Genomic DNA, 18,248 nt, shown 5'->3' with positions numbered 1-18,248 from the left:
AAAGCCTTCACTATCTCATCCTGGAATATCCAAGGCCTGAGGTCATCTGCCTTTGGCCTAAAGAGCAGGAACCTGCACTTCATCAAAAAAATCGGAAATACAGACATTGTCATCCTACAAGAAACATAGTAAAGAGAAGACGGACCCACTGGTTGCCCTCTAGGTTACAGAGAGCTGGTAGTCTCAGCCACCAAACTACCAGGTGTGTAAGAGGGAAGGGACTATGGGTGTCTGCTAATTTGGTATAGAGCAGATGTAACTCACTCCATTAAATTAATCAAAACAGGAACATTTTACATTTGGCTAGAAATTCAAAAGGAAATGATCTTAACAGAGAAAAATGACCTCTTGTGTGCTACCTATATCCCCCCACTAGAATCCCCATACTTTAATGAAGACAGCTTCTCAATAATTTCCAGGCCCAGGGACATGTACTCGTCTGTGGCGACTTCAATGCCAGAACTGGACAAGAACATAACACGCTCAGCACACAGGGGTCAAACACCTGCCTGGAGGTGACAGCAGTTCCTCCCTCATATGCCCGCCTAGGCACAACTATGACAACATAACCAACAAAAACGGGTCACAACTCCTGCAGCTCTGTCGCACGCTGGGTATGTACATAGTCAATGGTAGGCTTCGAGGGGACTCCTACGGTAGGTAGTACACCTATAGCTCATCTCTTGGCAGTAGTACTGTAGACTACTTTATCACTGACCTTAAACCAGAGTCTCTCAGAGTGTTCACAGTCAGCCCACTGACACCCCTATCAGATCACAGCAAAATCAGTCTACTTGAACTGAGCAATACTCAGTCATGAGGCATCAAAGCCAAAGTAATACTAAGAAATGCTATAGATGGAAGGAATGTATTGTGAAAATCTAACAAAAAACAGTTAGGCAACATCACATGCAATCCCTTCTAGATAACTTCAGGGACAAAACATTCCACTGTAATAGTGAAGGTGTAAATTTGGCAGTAGAAAATGTTAACAGTATACTTAACCTCGCAACTTCCCTATCTAATCTAAACCGAAGAAGATTAACAACAATGACAAATGGTTTGATGAAGAATGCAAAAACCTAAGAAAGAAATTGAGAAACCTGTTCAACCAAAAACATAGAGATCCTTAAAACCTGAGTCGACGACTTCACTATGGTGAATCACTAAAACAATACAGAAATACACTAGAGAAAAAGAAGGAACAGCACATCAGAAATCAGCTCAATGTAATTGAAGAATTCATAGACTCTAACCACTTCTGGGAAAATTGGAAAACACTAAACAAACAACAACACAAAGAATTATCTATCCAAAATGGAGATGTATGGGGAAACCAATTCTCTAAACTTTTTGGCTCTATAACAAAGAACAAACAGCAAAAACATATACCTAATCAAATAAAAATCTTAGAATCAACTATTACAGACTACCAGAGCCCACTGGATTCTCCAAATACCTTGAATGAACGACAGGACAAAATATAAACCCTCCAACCCAAAACGGCCTGAGGTGTTGATGGTATCCTCAATGAAATTATAAAATATACAGACAACAAATTCCAATTGGCTAGACAGAGACTGGGTTTTTGGGGACTACGACAGCTGCCTTTTGAGGGCAAGGTTTTAATCATTAAAGCTGTGATTTTATCTGTGCTTTTATTAATCAGTTCTGTTTTTATCCCCCCTCGAAGGAGCATTTTAGACCTGGAGCGGATGCTTTTTTACTTCCTGTGGGGAGGCAAGTGGGAGAGGCTGAGGAGGGAGGTGGTCAAGAGGACCAGGTCCAAGGGGGGGAAAGGCTTGCCTGACCTCTACTTGTTCCTGGGCAGCCGCTACACAGCGTTACATCTGACTCTTGCCACCTCCCCGGCCAACAACAAGACTCAGGCCCTCGCACGGTTCTGGCTGGGATCTTACCTCAGGACTCTGAGGCTGATCCCAGTCGACCTGCGAGCCCCGGTCTCTTTCCTGCTACCCCCGCTCTACGCCCAGCTCCAGACATTTTTAAGACATTTTAAACTGGAAAAAGAAACAGTCACGGTCTTAACAAAACACCGCTCTCTTCTCTCTCTTGTGCAGGATCAGGAACCAGTGTGTCCAGTGCGAGGGCTCGCCGTAGGAGAGCCCACAACTGTTTGGCGCAACGTGGCCCATCCTGCTCTCCTGAATCGGCATCGGGACCTGTCCTGGATGGTTGCCCACGAGATCCTCCCGGTCAGGGCCGTTATGCACTCACGGGGCATGGCGAGGACATCCGCGTGCCCCCGACCAGGCTGCGGCCAAGAAGAGTCGGTAAGGCACATGCTCTGGGAGTGCAGAGCCGCCAGGGACCTGTGGAAGGAAGCAGGCTCCCTGATCACCTCGTGTCTGCCAGCAGGGGAGGACCTAACACCTCAGCTCGTGCTGTATGTGGTGGGCCGAAGACCCATTCCATCGAAGGCCTTCACCAAGCTCTGGCCCACCCTCACGTGCCTGAAGGAAGCACTGTGGTCCTCCCGTAACCTGCTGGTAGCGAAGAACGTAGAGACCACCCCCCAGGCAGTGGCCATGGTAGCCACGGAAGCCCTGGGGTGGTACGGAAGGAAGGGGGCCTCGACCCCAGGCGAAGGGTCCCCCACAACACCCTAGGTCCCGGCGGCAACGGCCTGACAGCGCTGCGGTGCCTAGGGGAGGGATCTCCTCTGGGCCCCGAAGGACGGGACGATGATCTATTCAGAAGAGCAGGATGAGGTGAGCTTGATAAAGACTCACCCCGCTCCTGTACAAGGGACCGAAGACAGCCTTTTAACAAAGTGGCTTTTTAACATGTTTTTCATGTCTTAAAAATGTTTTACCTTTGTTAGATCATTAGTACACATTTTAAATGGCTTTTACAGATTTTATGTTTTTACAAAGAAAGTACTTTTATTCATGGTTGTTTTCATTGGTTTTAACAACATGTACTTTTTAGCTAATTTAAATGTAACTTTCAAATGCTGTGTTTTATGCTTTGTTGCCGTTTTTATGTGTATAAATTATGTAAAAAATGTATGAGCTGTTTTTAAAGGAATTGTGTCAATAAAACTTTTCCAAAATAAAAAATTACCAGCACCTACTGTACTGGAGTGTATGCCAGAGACAGGGAAGGACTAAATCCCACCTGTCAGCCCCTTTTCTCTTAAAAAATATAACACAATTTTTTGACTGTATCTAACGATGTTCTACTCACTATGCACTTTAAACTCAATTCCTGTGTCCCCTTCTCCCTCATACTGGATCTCAGTATCTCTTTCCCCATCATACTGCCCACACTGTATTAGCACATGCTCCACGGTCTCTGTGGGCATGAATTTGGAGTACCTCATATACTGTAGCTAAATGCTTGCAGACTCATCAACATAGCACGAGTCAGAGTGTAACGGATGTGAAACGGCTAGCTTAGTTAGCGGTGCGCGCTAAATAGCATTTCAATCGGTGACGTCACTTGCTCTGAGACCTTGAAGTAGTGGTTCCCCTTGCCCTGCAAGGGCCGCGGCTTTTGGGGAGCGTTGGATAACGATGTTTCGAGGGTAACTGTTGTTGATGTGTGCAGAGGGTCCCTGGTTCGCGCCCGGGTATGGGCGAGGGGACGGTCTAGAGTTATACTGTTACAAGAGCATATACTCTAACTTTAAATCAAATCAAATTAATTTATAAAGCCCTTCAGCTGATATCTCAAAGTGCTGTACAGAAACCCGGTCTAAAACCCCAAACAGCAACATATAGGTGTAGAAGCACGGTGGCTAGGAAAAACTCCCTAGAAAGGCCAGAACCTAGAAAGAAACCTAGAGAGGAACCAGGCTATGAGGGCTGGCCAGTCCTCTTCTGGCTGTGCCGGGTGGAGATTATAAAAGAACATGGCCAAGATGTTCAAATGTTCATAGATGACCAGCAGGGTCAAATAATAATAATCCCAGTGGTTGTCGAGGGTGCAACAGGTCAGCACCTCAGGAGTAAATATCAGTTGACTTTTCATAGCCGATCATAGCCGCTCCTGATGTCTCTAGAGAGTTGAAAACAGAAGGTCTGGGACAGGTTTACTTTACTATTTTTGGAACTTCCTCCACCCACTGCAAGGCCAACAGTACAGCCATCAGCTCTGCTGTGTATACAGCCAGGTGGTCTGTAATACATTTCCTTACTGCGACCCAACTTTACTGTACAACAAAGGCTGACCCAGTCCGACCTGTCCTTGGATCTTTTGATCCATCTGTATATATTGGTATAAAATCCATATATACTGTATCCAGTTGTCTTTTAAATAACTTGGATGGATCAACCCCCTCCCTGTCTTTCCGTACTCTCTCCAACACTTGTAAATCAACTACTGGAGGTGGGAGTAGCCATGGTGGACTCACAGGGATAGGTACCGTGGGGCTAAAGTCCATGGCATACAATCTCATCTGCCTCACCCACCCATCTAAAACTTTTATTCTGTCCATGTTCATGTTCCCAACATGCCTGTAGTAACCCTTTTGTGGGGTTCAAACACCCCATGCCCCTGTAAGTTAACCCACTAGTTCATTGTCAGCTTTTGCCTTCTTATATGTAATAGCATCTCCCCCATCTCCACCTGTAGAGCTGACACTAGAGGCCCCACTACATATTCTGCTAACTTGTGCCTATATGATATCAAGCCTTTCAGTGATATCCTGGCTGCCGAACCATACACTATACTTCCATAGTCTATTACAGATTGGATCAAAGCAACATACATGGTCCTCATTGAGGAACGCCCAGCCCCCACTCTGTCCCTGTCAGAGAGCTTCACATTTAGAACTTTTTTACATTTTCCCACCACTCTATACGTGTGTTCTGCCCATGTCAGCTTAGTATCAAAGTATACCCCAAGAAACCTGAAGGACCCCACCCTCTCCAAATGTCTCCCATACAACCTCAGGCATATCTCATCTCCCACCTAAAAACACTGAGTTCTCTACAGAAAACCTGAATCCCCACTTCAATGCCCACCGCTCTACCTCAACCGCTTCATGTACCTTCCTGACATTGTATGGTACATTTCTTTACCTCTTCAATTAGGCCCCATAATCTGCGAATAAAGACCTACCAATATCCGTCCATACCTGAGAGTAAACATCATTGATCATGATTGAGAACAAAAGAGGACTAATCACACACCCCTTCTACTTCCGGTGCCGACAGAGATGGCCGCCTCGATTCGCGTTCCTAGGAAACTATGCAGTTTTTTTTTTTTACGTGTTATTTCTTACATTAGTACCCCAGGTCATCTTAGGTTTCATTACATACAGTCGAGAAGAACTACTGAATATAAGAGCAGCGTCAACTCACCACCAGTACGACCAAGAATATGACTTTCGCGAAGCGGATCCTGTGTTCTGCCTTTCACCCAGGACAACGGAATGGATCCCAGCCGGCGACCCAAAAAAACGACTTCGTAAAAGAGGGAAACGAAGCGGTCTTCTGGTCAGACTCCGGAGACGGGCACATCGTGCACCACTCCCTAGTATACTTCTCGCCAATGTCCAGTCTCTTGACAACAAGGTTGATGAAATCCGTGCAAGGGTAGCATTCCAGAGGGACATCAGAGACTGTAACATTCTTTGCTTCACGGAAACATGGCTCACTGGAGAGACGCCATCGGAGTCGGTGCAGCCAGCTGGTTTCTCCACGCATCGCGCCGACAGAAACAAACATCTTTCTGGTAAGAAGAGGGGCGGGGGCGTATGCCTTATGGCTAACGAGACGTGGTGTGATCACAAAAACATACAGGAACTCAAATCCTTCTGTTCACCTGATTTAGAATTCCTCACAATCAAATGTCGACCGCATTATCTACCAAGGGAATTCTCTTCGATTATAATCACAGCCGTATATATTCCCCCCCAAGCAGACACATCGATGGCTCTGAACAAACTTTATTTGACTCTTTGCAAACTGGAATCCATACATCCTGAGGCTGCATTCATTGTAGCTGGGGATTTTAATAAGGCTAATCTGAAAACAAGACTCCCTAAATTGTATCAGCATATCGATTGCGCAAACAAACTTTATTTGACTCTTTGCAAACTGGAATCCATACATCCTGAGGCTGCATTCATTGTAGCTGGGGATTTTAATAAGGCTAATCTGAAAACAAGACTCCCTAAATTGTATCAGCATATCGATTGCGCAACCAGGGCTGGCAAAACCTTGGATCATTGCTATTTTAACTTCCGCGACGCATATAAGGCCGTGCCCCGCCCTCCTTTCAGAAAAGCTGACCACGACTCCATTTTGTTGATCCCTGCCTACAGACAGAAACTAAAACAAGAAGCTCCCACGCTGAGGTCTGTCCAACGCTGGTCCGCCCAATCTGATTCCACACTCCAAGACTGCTTCCATCACGTGGACTGGGATATGTTTCGTATTGCGTCAGACAACAACATTGACGAATACGCTGATTCGGTGTGCGAGTTCATTTGAACGTGCGTTGAAGATGTCGTTCCCATAGCAACGATTAAAACATTCCCAAACCAGAAACCGTGGATTGATGGCAGCATTCGCGTGAAACTGAAAGCGCGAACCACTGCTTTTAATCAGGGCAAGATGACTGGAAACATGACCGAATACAAACAGTGTAGCTATTCCCTCCGCAAGGCAATCAAACAAGCTAAGCGTCAGTATAGAGACAAAGTAGAAGCTCAATTCAACAGCTCAGACATGAGAGGTATGAGGCAGGGTCTACAGTCAATCACGGATTACAAAAAGAAAACCAGCCCCGTCACGGACCAGGATGTCTTGCTCCCAGGCAGACGAAATAACTTTTTTGCCCGCTTTGAGGACAATACAGTGCCACTGACACGGCCTGCAACGAAAACATGCGGACTCTCCTTCACTGCAGCCGAGGTGAGTAAAACATTTAAACGTGTTAACCCTCGCAAGGCTGCAAGCCCAGACGGCATCCCCAGCCGCGCCCTCAGAGCATGCGCAGACCAGCTGGTTGGTGTGTTTACGGACATATTCAATCAATCCCTATCCCAGTCTGCTGTTCCCACATGCTTCAAGAGGGCCACCATTGTTCCTGTTCCCAAGAAAGCTAAGGTAACTGAGCTAAACGACTACCGCCCCGTAGCACTCACTTCCGTCATCATGAAGTGCTTTGAGAGACTAGTCAAGGATCATATCACCTCCACCCTACCTGACACCCTAGACCCACTCCAATTTGCTTACCGCCCAAATAGGACCACAGATGATGCAATCTCAACCACACTGCACACTGCCCTAACCCATCTGGACAAGAGGAATACCTATGTGAGAATGCTGTTCAGCGACTACAGCTCGGCATTTAACACCATAGTACCCTCCATGCTCGTCATCAAGCTCGAGACCCTGGGTCTCGACCCCGCCCTGTGAAACTGGGTACTGGACTTCCTGACGGGCCGCCCCGAGGTGGTGAGGGTAGGCAACAACATCTCCACCCCACTGATCCTCAACACTGGAGCCCCACAAGGGTGCGGTCTGAGCCCTCTCCTGTACTCCCTGTTCACCCACGACTGCGTGGCCACACACGCCTCCAACTCAATCATCAAGTTTGCGGACGACACAACAGAGGTAGGCTTGATTACCAACAACGACGAGACGGCCTACAGGGAGGAGGTGAGGGCCCTCGGAGTGTGGTGTCAGGAAAATAACCTCACACTCAACGTCAACAAAACTAAGGAGATGATTGTGGACTTCAGGAAACAGCAGAGGGAACACCCCCCTATCCACATCGATGGAACAGTAGTGGAGAGGGTAGTAAGTTTTAAGTTCCTCGGCATACACATCACAGACAAACTGAATTGGTCCACCCACACAGACAGCATCGTGAAGAAGGCGCAGCAGCGCCTCTTCAACCTCAGGAGGCTGAAGAAATTCGGCTTGTCACCAAAAGCACTCACAATGCACAATCGAGAGCATCCTGTCGGGCTGTATCACCGCCTGGTACAGCAACTGCTCCGCCCACAACCGTAAGGCTCTCCAGAGGGTAGTGAGGTCTGCACAACGTATCACCGGGGGCAAACTACCTGCCCTCCAGGACACCTACACCACCCGATGTTACAGGAAGGACATAAAGATCATCAAGGACATCAACCACCCGAGCCACTGCCTGTTCACCCCGCTATCATCCAGAAAGCGAGGTCAGTACAGGTGCATCAAAGCTGGGGCCGAGAGACTGAAAAACAGCTTCTATCTCAAGGCCATCAGACTGTTAAACAGCCACCACTAACATTGAGTGACTGCTGCCAACACACTGACTCAACTCCAGCCACTTTAATAATGGGAATTGATGGGAAATGATGTAAAATATATCACTAGCCACTTTAAACAATGCTACCTAATATAATGTTTACATACACTACATTATTCATCTCATATGTATACGTATATACTGTACTCTATATCATCTACTGCATCCTCCTCCCTGTAGGCCGTCTCGTCGTTGTTGGTAATCAAGCCTACCACTGTTGTGTCGTCCGCAAACTTGATGATTGAGTTGGAGGCGTACTACATACTCATCTCACATGTATATACTGTACTCGATACCATCTACTGTATCTTGCCTATGCTGCTCTGTACCATCACTCATTCATATATCTTTATGTACATATTCTTTATCCCCTTACATTTGTGTGTATAAGACAGTAGTTTTGGAATTGTTAGTTAGATTACTTGTTGGTTATTACTGAATTGTCGGAACTAGAAGCACAAGCATTTCGCTACACTCGCATTAACATCTGCTAACCATGTGTATGTGACAAATAAAAATTTGATCTGATTTGTACCGTTATCCACCAAGTAACTGCCTGACAGAGACATCCCCACTTTCACCTGGATAGATCTTCTAAACAGGAAGTATTTTATCCAATTGTACATTCTTCCTCCTACCTCCAAAAGATTAAGCTTGATTAGCAACCCGCACCTTCGAAATCATATTGTACGCCTTTTCGACTAATACCATATAGGTCAGGGATCATCAACTAGATTCAGCATGGGATGATTTTTCCTTGAGCGAATGGTCGAGGGCTGGAACATAACAATTTGTAGACCGCTTTAGTTCTCGCTCCCCATCAACCACTAAATTACTACAAGTACGAGTAGAACATTCAGTAAAGTGTTTCATAATTACTGTAGGTGGGTGCTTACATTTGTCATATTTCCCACATGTACAAGTATGTATTATACATGTTATAAAATTCATTTTTTGCATATCCCACCCCCCCCTGAGACACCCTCAGAGAGTGGGGTCACGGCCAAGGTTCAGCCATTATTTGAGTGTCAATCGCATAGCAATGATCGCAGAGACCATGTGATGAGTGATAATGGCGCCAGAGGGGATGGCTGTCATTTCACGTGCTCCTAACCAACTGTGCTATTTTGTTGTTTTTTTTTGCATTGTTTGTAACTCATTTTGTACATAATGTCTCTTATGACCGAAAAGAGATTCTGGACATCAGAACAGAGATTACTCACCTCGAACTGGAAAAATATTTTTTCTTCAATGAGTCCTATGCGAAGGATATACTGCTTTGTCGAGACAAGGCCCAAATCCCAGTCATCTGCGTGAAGAAAAGACAGAGAAAAAGGGTGAGGAGGGTGGGGTGTTTTGTAAGAATTTGCCGACGAGTAGGTAAACCATCACTAGCCTCAGTATTATTGGCCAATATGCAATCATTGGAAAACAAACTGGACGATCTACTATTAAGACTATCCCACCAACGAGACATTAAAAACTGTAATATCTTATGTTTCACCGAACCGTGGCTAAACGACGACACAGATAATATAAAGCTGGCTCGCTTCACCATGCATTGGCAGGACAGAGCAGCTACGTCTGGTAATACGAGCTGTTGTGCAATGTCTAATATTAAAGAAGTCTCAAGGTATTGCTCACCTGAGGTAAAATACCTCATGATAAGCTGTAGACCACACTATCTACCATCTCATCTATATGAAGGCCAGAATCCCGGAGTCGCCTCTTCACTGTTGACGTTGAGACTGGTGTTTTGCGGGTACTATTTAATGAAGCTACCAGGTGAAGACTTGTGAGGCGTCTGTTTACTAGACACTCTAATGTACTTATCCTCTTACTCAGTTGTGCATCAGGGCCTCCCACTCCTCTTTCTATTCTGGTTAGAACCAGTTTGCGCTATTCTGTGAAGGGAGTAGCACACAGCGTCGTACGAGATCTTTAGTTTCTTGGCAATTTCTCACATGGAATAGCCTTAATTTCTCAGAACAAGAATAGGCTGACGAGTTTCAGAAGAAAGTCTTTGTTTCTGGCCATTTTGAGCCTATAATCGAACCCACAAATTCTGATGATCCAGATACTCAACTAGTCTAAAGAAGGCCAGTTTTATTGGTTCTTAAATCAGGACAACAGTTTTCCGCTGTGCTGACATAATTGCAAAATAGTTTTCTAATGATCAATTAACCTTTTAAAATTATAAACTTGGATTAGCTAACACAACGTGCCATTGGAACACAGGAGTGATGGTAACTGATAATGGGCCTCTGTATGCCTATGTAGATATTCCATTAAAAATCTGCCATTTCCAGCTTCAATAGTCATTTACAACATTAACAATGTTTACACTGTATTTCTGATCTATTTGATTCTATTTTAATGGACGAAAAAATTGCTTTTCTTTAAAAAACAAGGACATTTCTAAGCTACCCCAAACTTTCGAATGGTAGTGAATATATAAAAAAATATGTCTACAGACAGAAACATAAAACAATTTGAAGTCAAATAGGGTAGAGTCTTACAGGTATTGGAAACAACATTGGCTGTGGATACGGTGGGATCATGGGGTCTGAGCAAGTGTGATGTCATTAATGTGTCACGTTCTGACCTTAGTTCTGTTATTTTATCTCTGTTTCAGTATGGTCAGGATGTGAGTTGGGTGGGCAGTTCGGCCTAGTATGGTTCTCAATCAGAGGCAGCTGTCAATTGTTGTCCCTGATTGAGAATCATACTTAGGTAGCCTGGGTTTCTCTTTTGGGTTGTGGGTGTTTGTCTTCCGTGTCAGACGGGACTGTGTCGTTCATTTCACGTTTATTGTTTTGTATTTTGTAGTGTTTATGTTTTAAAATAAACATTATGGACACTTACAACGCTGCGTTTTGGTCCTCCAATCCTTCTCGCTTCTCCTCCTCAGAAGAGGAGGACGAGATCCCTTACCTTATATTTGTGGAACTGTAAGTAAATGTTAATTTGTATGTTTTTTTGTTTACAAAAAAGAAGCAAAAAATTGAAATCTAATTTTACAAAGTGGCTTTAGCAGCAGATACATAGGTAGAGAGGAGGGAGTGAAAGGATGATAACTTCTGGAGGACCTTTCCTCCATTTTCGCTTAGCTGCTTGCCGCCCTGTTCCGTAAGCTCACCATGAGTCACTCAGCCATGGAGAAGGAGGGGTAGGTCTGAGCCGGCTGGGAGGAAAGGGGACAGTGTGAAATAGGATGTGGTAAGGGAGGCGAGTAGGGTTGAAGAGGCAGAACCAGGAGGGAGAAGGATTTAGCAGAAGGGATATATGATAGGATAGAAGAGGAGAAAGGAGTGGGAGAGCCAGATCGAAGATTGATACGGCGCATGACCATCTGGGTAGAGAGAGAGAGAGAGAGAACAAAGTAGTGATCAGACACCTGGAGGGAGGTTGTACAGAGATTAGTAGGCGAACAGCCTCTAGTAAAGATGTGGTCAAGCGTAATGCCTGCCTTGTGAGTGGGAGGGGACTGGGAAATGCTGAGGCCAAAAGAGTCAAGGAGGGGAGAGACAGAGGTAGAAAGAAATGTCGGGAGGTTGAAGTCGCCCAGTATGAAGAGCAGTGAACCATCATCAGGAAATTAGTTTATCAAGTTGTCAAGCTTGTTGAGAAACTCTAAGGACACCCAGTGGGTGATAGATGAAAACAATGTTCATCTTGAGTGGACAAATGACAGTATGGATTTCAAATGAGATGGACAGGTGAGTGAGGGAGAAAAGAGTGGACCTGTGCAACCACCGCGATGACCAGATGCTATTGGACTATGAGATAACACGTAGTCAGATGAAGAGAGGGCAGCTGGAGTAGCAGTGTTCTCTTGGTTGATCCATGTCTCCATCTGGGCCAAAATGTCTCGGGACTGAAGGGCAGCTTCGGCTGAGATGAACTTGGCATTATTGACTGCAGATCGGCAGTTCCAAATGCTGCTGGAGACCAAGCCTTGCTTGAAATAGAAGGTAAAACTTTACAATAGTTGTTTATGTCCTCTCTTTCCACAGATCAACTCGGCAGAACCGTCTTAGTTTTGGCTACGAGACCACCGCTGAGAAAACAGAGGAGACTGAAGCACTAACTGTAATTGCTAATTGCCTAGCAGAGGGGAAGAGTACACTTCCCACTACTAATTGACTAGGGGAGGAGCAGCCACTCCCCCTCCAATACAGCCACTGATTACAAAAACAACAACAGTAACAAATTGCCCTGCCCCCTAATCCTGGTTGATGTGCCAACTGCAAGTTATGAGCTCTCAGCAGTTCACACACCAAGTAGGCTACTGGGAAGACAGCCAGTTCTTAAAGTTGATGGCCCTAGCAAGCAAAAATAAGGTACTCGACAACAACTAATTAATAGAAAAATTATACTAACAGTATCAGTCCTGGAGATATCAGGAGTCCTCTGGCTATAGACCGACGCATCTCGTCTTTGAAGAAACTTGAGCAATTGATGTAGACATAATCTGAGTCACAGCACCAATGTAGGAAGTGGAAGGGGTGAAAGCAGAGGTGGTTCAGTGAACTTTAGTCAGGTGACCTTGTGAGACATTTCGACCTGAAGGCACCTAGGAGTCAGCTCAATTGGCTAATGCAAAGTCACGAGTCAAGCAGACAACCAGGTTCACTATCGGGTCAGTTACAACAGTTAAACTAAGGAGCTGAGAAAAGACAGAGAGTACAAGAGAGGGAAAAGATTCATTCACAAACTACATTTGTTCAGAGTCCAGACATGATGAAGTCTCCCGTTCTTTGCTGTGAAAGATGGTTTCATAGAGATAGCCAGGCCTACATCTATTATATTTATGTTATCTTGAATTCTATGGACAGTTTGCTGTACCACATGGATCATTAGGCAAATGTATTCTGTAAATAGCTCACAGCCATTACATACTGGTCTATTAGCTAGGCCTAGCTAGGCCTATATTACTTCAGGTATTCATGTTTCATCAATGAAATGCTTCGTTACTTTGCAACAACATACATGTGGTAACTTTATTGACAGTCCTCGTTTAAATTATAAATAGTTAAAAATAGTTTTGGTATTTTAACTATCAAATGTGCAATCATTGTGCATAGTTTTAATGCTGCACAGGGCAATATCCTACAAAGTGCATTGCTCTGCTAGACTGCCGAAAGACCAACCCACTCCGCCTCACCAACAGTTTACCCAAAAGCATTTTAACGCCCTCGCTGACCCCCAACAGATGTCGAGCTTGACTTTTACGGCACACGCTGCACCCTTCTTTTCGCAGAAATGACCTAAACCCAAGTTTACATTTGATTCTATTCAACCCAGTGCCCTTCTATTAGCCTACACTTACGGGAAGTGTGATGAAGGAGCAGTTACTTTGTTGAGATTTGACACTAGAAGCGGTAGTAGCCAAGTTAGAGTATTTATTGAGGGAAGCTCATGGCGGCTGTGAGTGTGAGTAGCGGTAGTAGTGACACATCTAACACCGGCGAAGAGGAGAGGATGAGGCGGTTGTTTCTGACTTGCGACGGCGACGGTGATGGATACATCAACAGGTATGCTATTTATTAACTACAAGGTGGATTTAGAATTCAATGTTACATATTGTCCATACATACATGATTTAGCTACGAGCTGAAAATATTACAATTGATTTAGCTGCGATTCTTTGCTTTAGTTTTGTAATATAAACTAATTTCATTTTCCGGTGAGTTCAGTAGCAAATAATTTCTCAGATTTGGGTTTGACTGCTTCGAAACCATACCTCGGTATTCGAAATATGCTCAGGCTCGACAACTGGCAAAGGCAACCTACAAAACATCTGCATGCTATGGCGTTGGCTTGAGGTTTTGAAAGTTCGCTAGCAACAGTGATCTAACTAGATGAAACTAGACCCCCAGACCACTGACTAGCTCCAGAATATAATAAACTGTTGACCAATAACATATTGTACTTCTTATTATGTGACCAACTATCATAATAATTACCATCCAGTTTTTAGCTTGCTACAAGAAAATGTATCGATGCTCATGTTCTAATAGCTTATGCACTAATGCTGTTCATTACTGCTTTCCCGCGGCCCCATGTTTATTGACGAGGCATTAGCCTACATAGTGTAAATAAACACCAACCCTCCAACACCGATCACAGCAACTGGTTTTGATGCAGCACCCAAAGACACATCAAGATGGCACGAGCCAGTCAAGATCACAGAGAAGACTCCTGAGCACAGGGAACTGAACATTTGCCCATACCTCGGGATAAGAATCTAGGCCTATTCCTGTCCTAACATAGTCTTGTGAGTGTGAGTTATGGTGGTAGTAAGTTATTAAGTTACAGTTTACACAGCGATATGAGTTGCGAGAGCTTAATTAAGAGTATTGGCACTTTTGACTCAACTCAAACACATCTGTGATTCTGTTTTTACAGAGAACCCCATGGTTTGCTTAGCCACTTGAGATACTATTTATGGCCTAGAATGCACTGTATAAAATGGATTGGTTGCCTCTGTATAAGGCATTAAAGGTGACAACTTGAACCATGCATACAAACCCTTAGACATGAAACTGATGAATAAGATATCCATTGTGCTAAATAACTACAGCTTGAAGGGCATACAGGGATCAAATCCTCCTTCTAGGGGAATATATTTTGCCTGACACGAATTGTGCTTTTCAACTTCATCTAAGAAAACTATTTACCCCCTCTAAACCTTTCCTAATATCACTCTTCACTTCTTTGAGAAGTGAAGCACATTTCTCAGGCTGGTACCCAGGTTAATGTACCAGAAATTAAAGTTAGTGCTGCAACTTGTACACCACTCTTCAGACAATTGAAAACCATTCTCTTCCTCGCTCTCTCTCTCCTTTTCCCTCTCTGCCTTTCTTTCCTTCTCTATCTTATGTCCTTCTCTCCCTTTCTTTTTCCATCTCCCTCTCTCCTGTTAGGAATGACCTGCTGATGGTGTGCAGACAGCTTAACATGGAGGAGTCTGTGGCAGAGATCATGGGCCAGCTGGGAGCAGATGAGCGAGGCAAGATTTCCTTCGAGGATTTCACCCGCTGCCGCATGCAGCTCGTCAACGAGATCCGCAAGGAAGAGGGCGAGCTCTCCCAACGCTCCCAGGACTCTGAAACTAGGAAGCTCAGGGAACACAACGCCTCTTGGCCAACCAGCAGTGAGAACAGCCTGGGTGAGTTTGGAGATAGCCAATCACAATGAGGCACAATTGTAAACGGTATTGTTGAACAAGAGACGGCAACTAATCACAGCTGCCTACAAGCATAAAACCAACTAAGAACAGGCAACACCAAACGACTAAACCTAACATCCAACAGCTAACCACAAACTACCACTTACTCTTATACCACAGTCATTAACCATAAACAACTGACACCAAACCTCTAACAACCTCAACATAACCTGCATGACTAAGGCTAGGGTTTTTATCATTGTTGTTAGCCTACACCATCATTCACCTTTGTTTGAATTGTTCCTGGAATATCCGCGAGTGCTCATTATTATGTAATGAAATGAGAGCATAATGACCAGGAATGTTTACCTCAAGTCCATTCACGAACATGGGCCATTTTATAGTGACTAATTCAATCAGCCTAACTCGACCCACTTTACATGTGCATGAAACCACTTCAAAAGTAATCCACAGAGAACAAAACATGTAAATCTACTTGCACAGGGAAGCAATAAGGCATGCAGAAAAATATGTAGACAGAGTTTCTCTTGAATCAGATCTGGTTGGGAGTGTAAACCCTTCACAGTGCTTATTATTTATGAGTTACTATCTGTTTAGTTTTGATTTATAACATGTGTCCTCTAGGGACCCTGTCAGGGGCCAGAGAGAGCTGGGAGTACGACTCTGGGGCCAGGGACCTCCAGAGTCCAGACATCCAGCCTCAGCAAACACAGACCCAGCAGCAGCCAGCCATCCTCCAGAAGGTCCTGGAACCGCCTGGGACTGTCCTAGAACAGCAGGCTGCCCTTCATATGCTCCTCTCCCAGACCAGCGCCCGCTGTGCCCCCCTGGGGGGAAATTACCTGGAGCTGGCCAACACAGTGAGTATGCCTCTGGTGACGCTGGTAGTGCTGGTGGTAATATTGCATTGTATTGATTCCTGGTATGTTTCCTTTAGAATTTTCTTGTGAGCCACCCAATGAGCAAATTAGGCCTAGTTGTTTCTAGTCACAAGCCATTCTCCGGCCCAGTACAAATTGGCTGCCAGTGCCACCCACCATTTGGTAAACACTGATATAGGACATAATGGTAAGATCAGGGAGTATCAGCTGACTACTTAGCCTCTGAGTTATGAGATCTTTATTACGGCCAATGATGAAGGAATGAGTGTGTAATGAATGGTGGTCTGAAGAAATTGGAATTCCAGAACAGACAACAGTGTTTATGTAAGGTGTCATGGCACCTCCAACCCTCATACTCTGTGTAGTATGTAACACACAGAACCCTGAAGTCTTGTCATGCTGTGTGAAAGTTGAACCATTGAAAATAACTATAATCTCCTTCTGGGAAGGGACTGTCATGTAAAAAAGGGGGGATTGAATTGAGGGTAGGTGTAGTAAGCCTGGTAATGCTCTAGAGGTCAGTGCTGCTTATGATAACGCAATTTTCTCACAGTCTCCTCTCCTGTTTATAGTAGCCACCGGCCTGTATGGCTTGACATCATGGTACCCCCTGTTTATGATTAGGAGAGGGTAATTCTAGAGCTGTGTATAAGATTGGGCAACGTAGCCATTCATCTATAATGAGGATTTCTCAATTCCAGAAGTGAATTTAATTTAAGTTTACTTCCTGAATGGATTAAGTTGAAATCACATGTATTCTAACTGTGACACCATCCCTGTGTCTTTACTCTTTGGCAAGATAACTTGTCAAACCCACAGAACTCTTTTGACTATAGAAACACAGTGGTGTATCGCAATACATTTTCTGCTTGGTCCGGGTAAGGATTCCAACTCTCCCTAAGTGTAAGTCGCTCTGGATAAGAGCGTCTGCTAAATGACTTAAATGTAAATGTGTTGATCGGGTGTCCTGCGGTGGGTGTAGCTGGTGCATTGAAGTTAGGCACAGGAGAGCAGAGATGAGTGAACAAAGAAGCACTTTACTGAGGCAATCGTAAGAACAGAATGCAACCGCGTGACAAAAACAAATGCCCAAAGAAGAAGTGAGGCAGCACAAAGTACAACACTCAAGTATAAAGTACCGGCTGCCACAAATCACGGGTACAAATAAAACCCGGCGCAACCCAGCCGGAAGCGTGCCAACCTAGACAATAAACAATACCCCCACCCAGACATGGAGGGAACAGAGGGCTAAATACACATAGTAATCATGAGGAGATGTAAACCAGGTGTGTGGTAAACTAGACAAAACAAATGGAAAAATGAAAGATGGAGCGGCGATGGCTAGAAGACCGGTGACGTCGACCGCCGAATGCCTCCCGAACAAGGATAGGGATGATGAACTTCGGGGGAAGTCGTGACAGTACCCCACCTTGACGTGCGGCTCCAGCAGCACCGACACGGGCCACGGGGACGACCCGGAGGGCGAGGTGCAGGGCGATCCGGATGGAGACGGTGGACTCCCGCAGCATTGAAGGGTCCAATACGTCCCCCACCGGGACCCAGCATCTCTTCTCCGGGCCGTACGCCTCTCAGTCCACGAGGTACTGAAAGCCCCTCGCCCGACGCCTGAAATCTAGTATGGAGCGAACAGCGTACGCCGGGGCCCCCTCGATGTCCAGAGGAGGCGGAGGAACCTCCCGCACCTCAGACTCCTGGAGCGGGCCAGCCACCACTGGCCTGAGGAGAGACACATGGAACGAGGGGTTAATGCAATAATCGGGGGGGATGCTGTAACCTGTGTAAGTGGAGGAGTGGCGAAGTGAGTTCTGAGCCATCTCGGCCCAGGGCACGTCGCCCACTCCCCTGGCCGGTCCTGGCAATAAGACCGCAGAAACCTACCC

General features: G+C 45.2%; 1 protein-coding gene across 2 annotated transcripts in view; it reads left to right on the top strand.

The window, feature by feature from the left end:
* Positions 1-13,487: 13,487 nt before the first annotated feature.
* Positions 13,488-18,248, top strand: part of LOC135544425 (colorectal mutant cancer protein-like) — a 129,509-nt gene continuing 124,748 nt past the window's right edge. For both annotated transcript variants that reach the window (XM_064972019.1, XM_064972021.1), the window contains exons 1-3: positions 13,488-13,808; positions 15,201-15,445; positions 16,091-16,326. In XM_064972019.1, coding sequence (XP_064828091.1) covers positions 13,693-13,808; positions 15,201-15,445; positions 16,091-16,326 — 597 coding nt within the window. In that variant the 5' untranslated portion in view covers positions 13,488-13,692. The remainder of the gene's footprint in view (positions 13,809-15,200; positions 15,446-16,090; positions 16,327-18,248) is intronic.

The sequence above is a fragment of the Oncorhynchus masou genome, chromosome 8, assembly GCF_036934945.1.
Source record: "Oncorhynchus masou masou isolate Uvic2021 chromosome 8, UVic_Omas_1.1, whole genome shotgun sequence".
NCBI lineage: Eukaryota > Metazoa > Chordata > Actinopteri > Salmoniformes > Salmonidae > Oncorhynchus > Oncorhynchus masou.
Note: the sequence above shows the minus strand (reverse complement) of the source record. Positions and strands in the feature narration are given on the sequence as shown.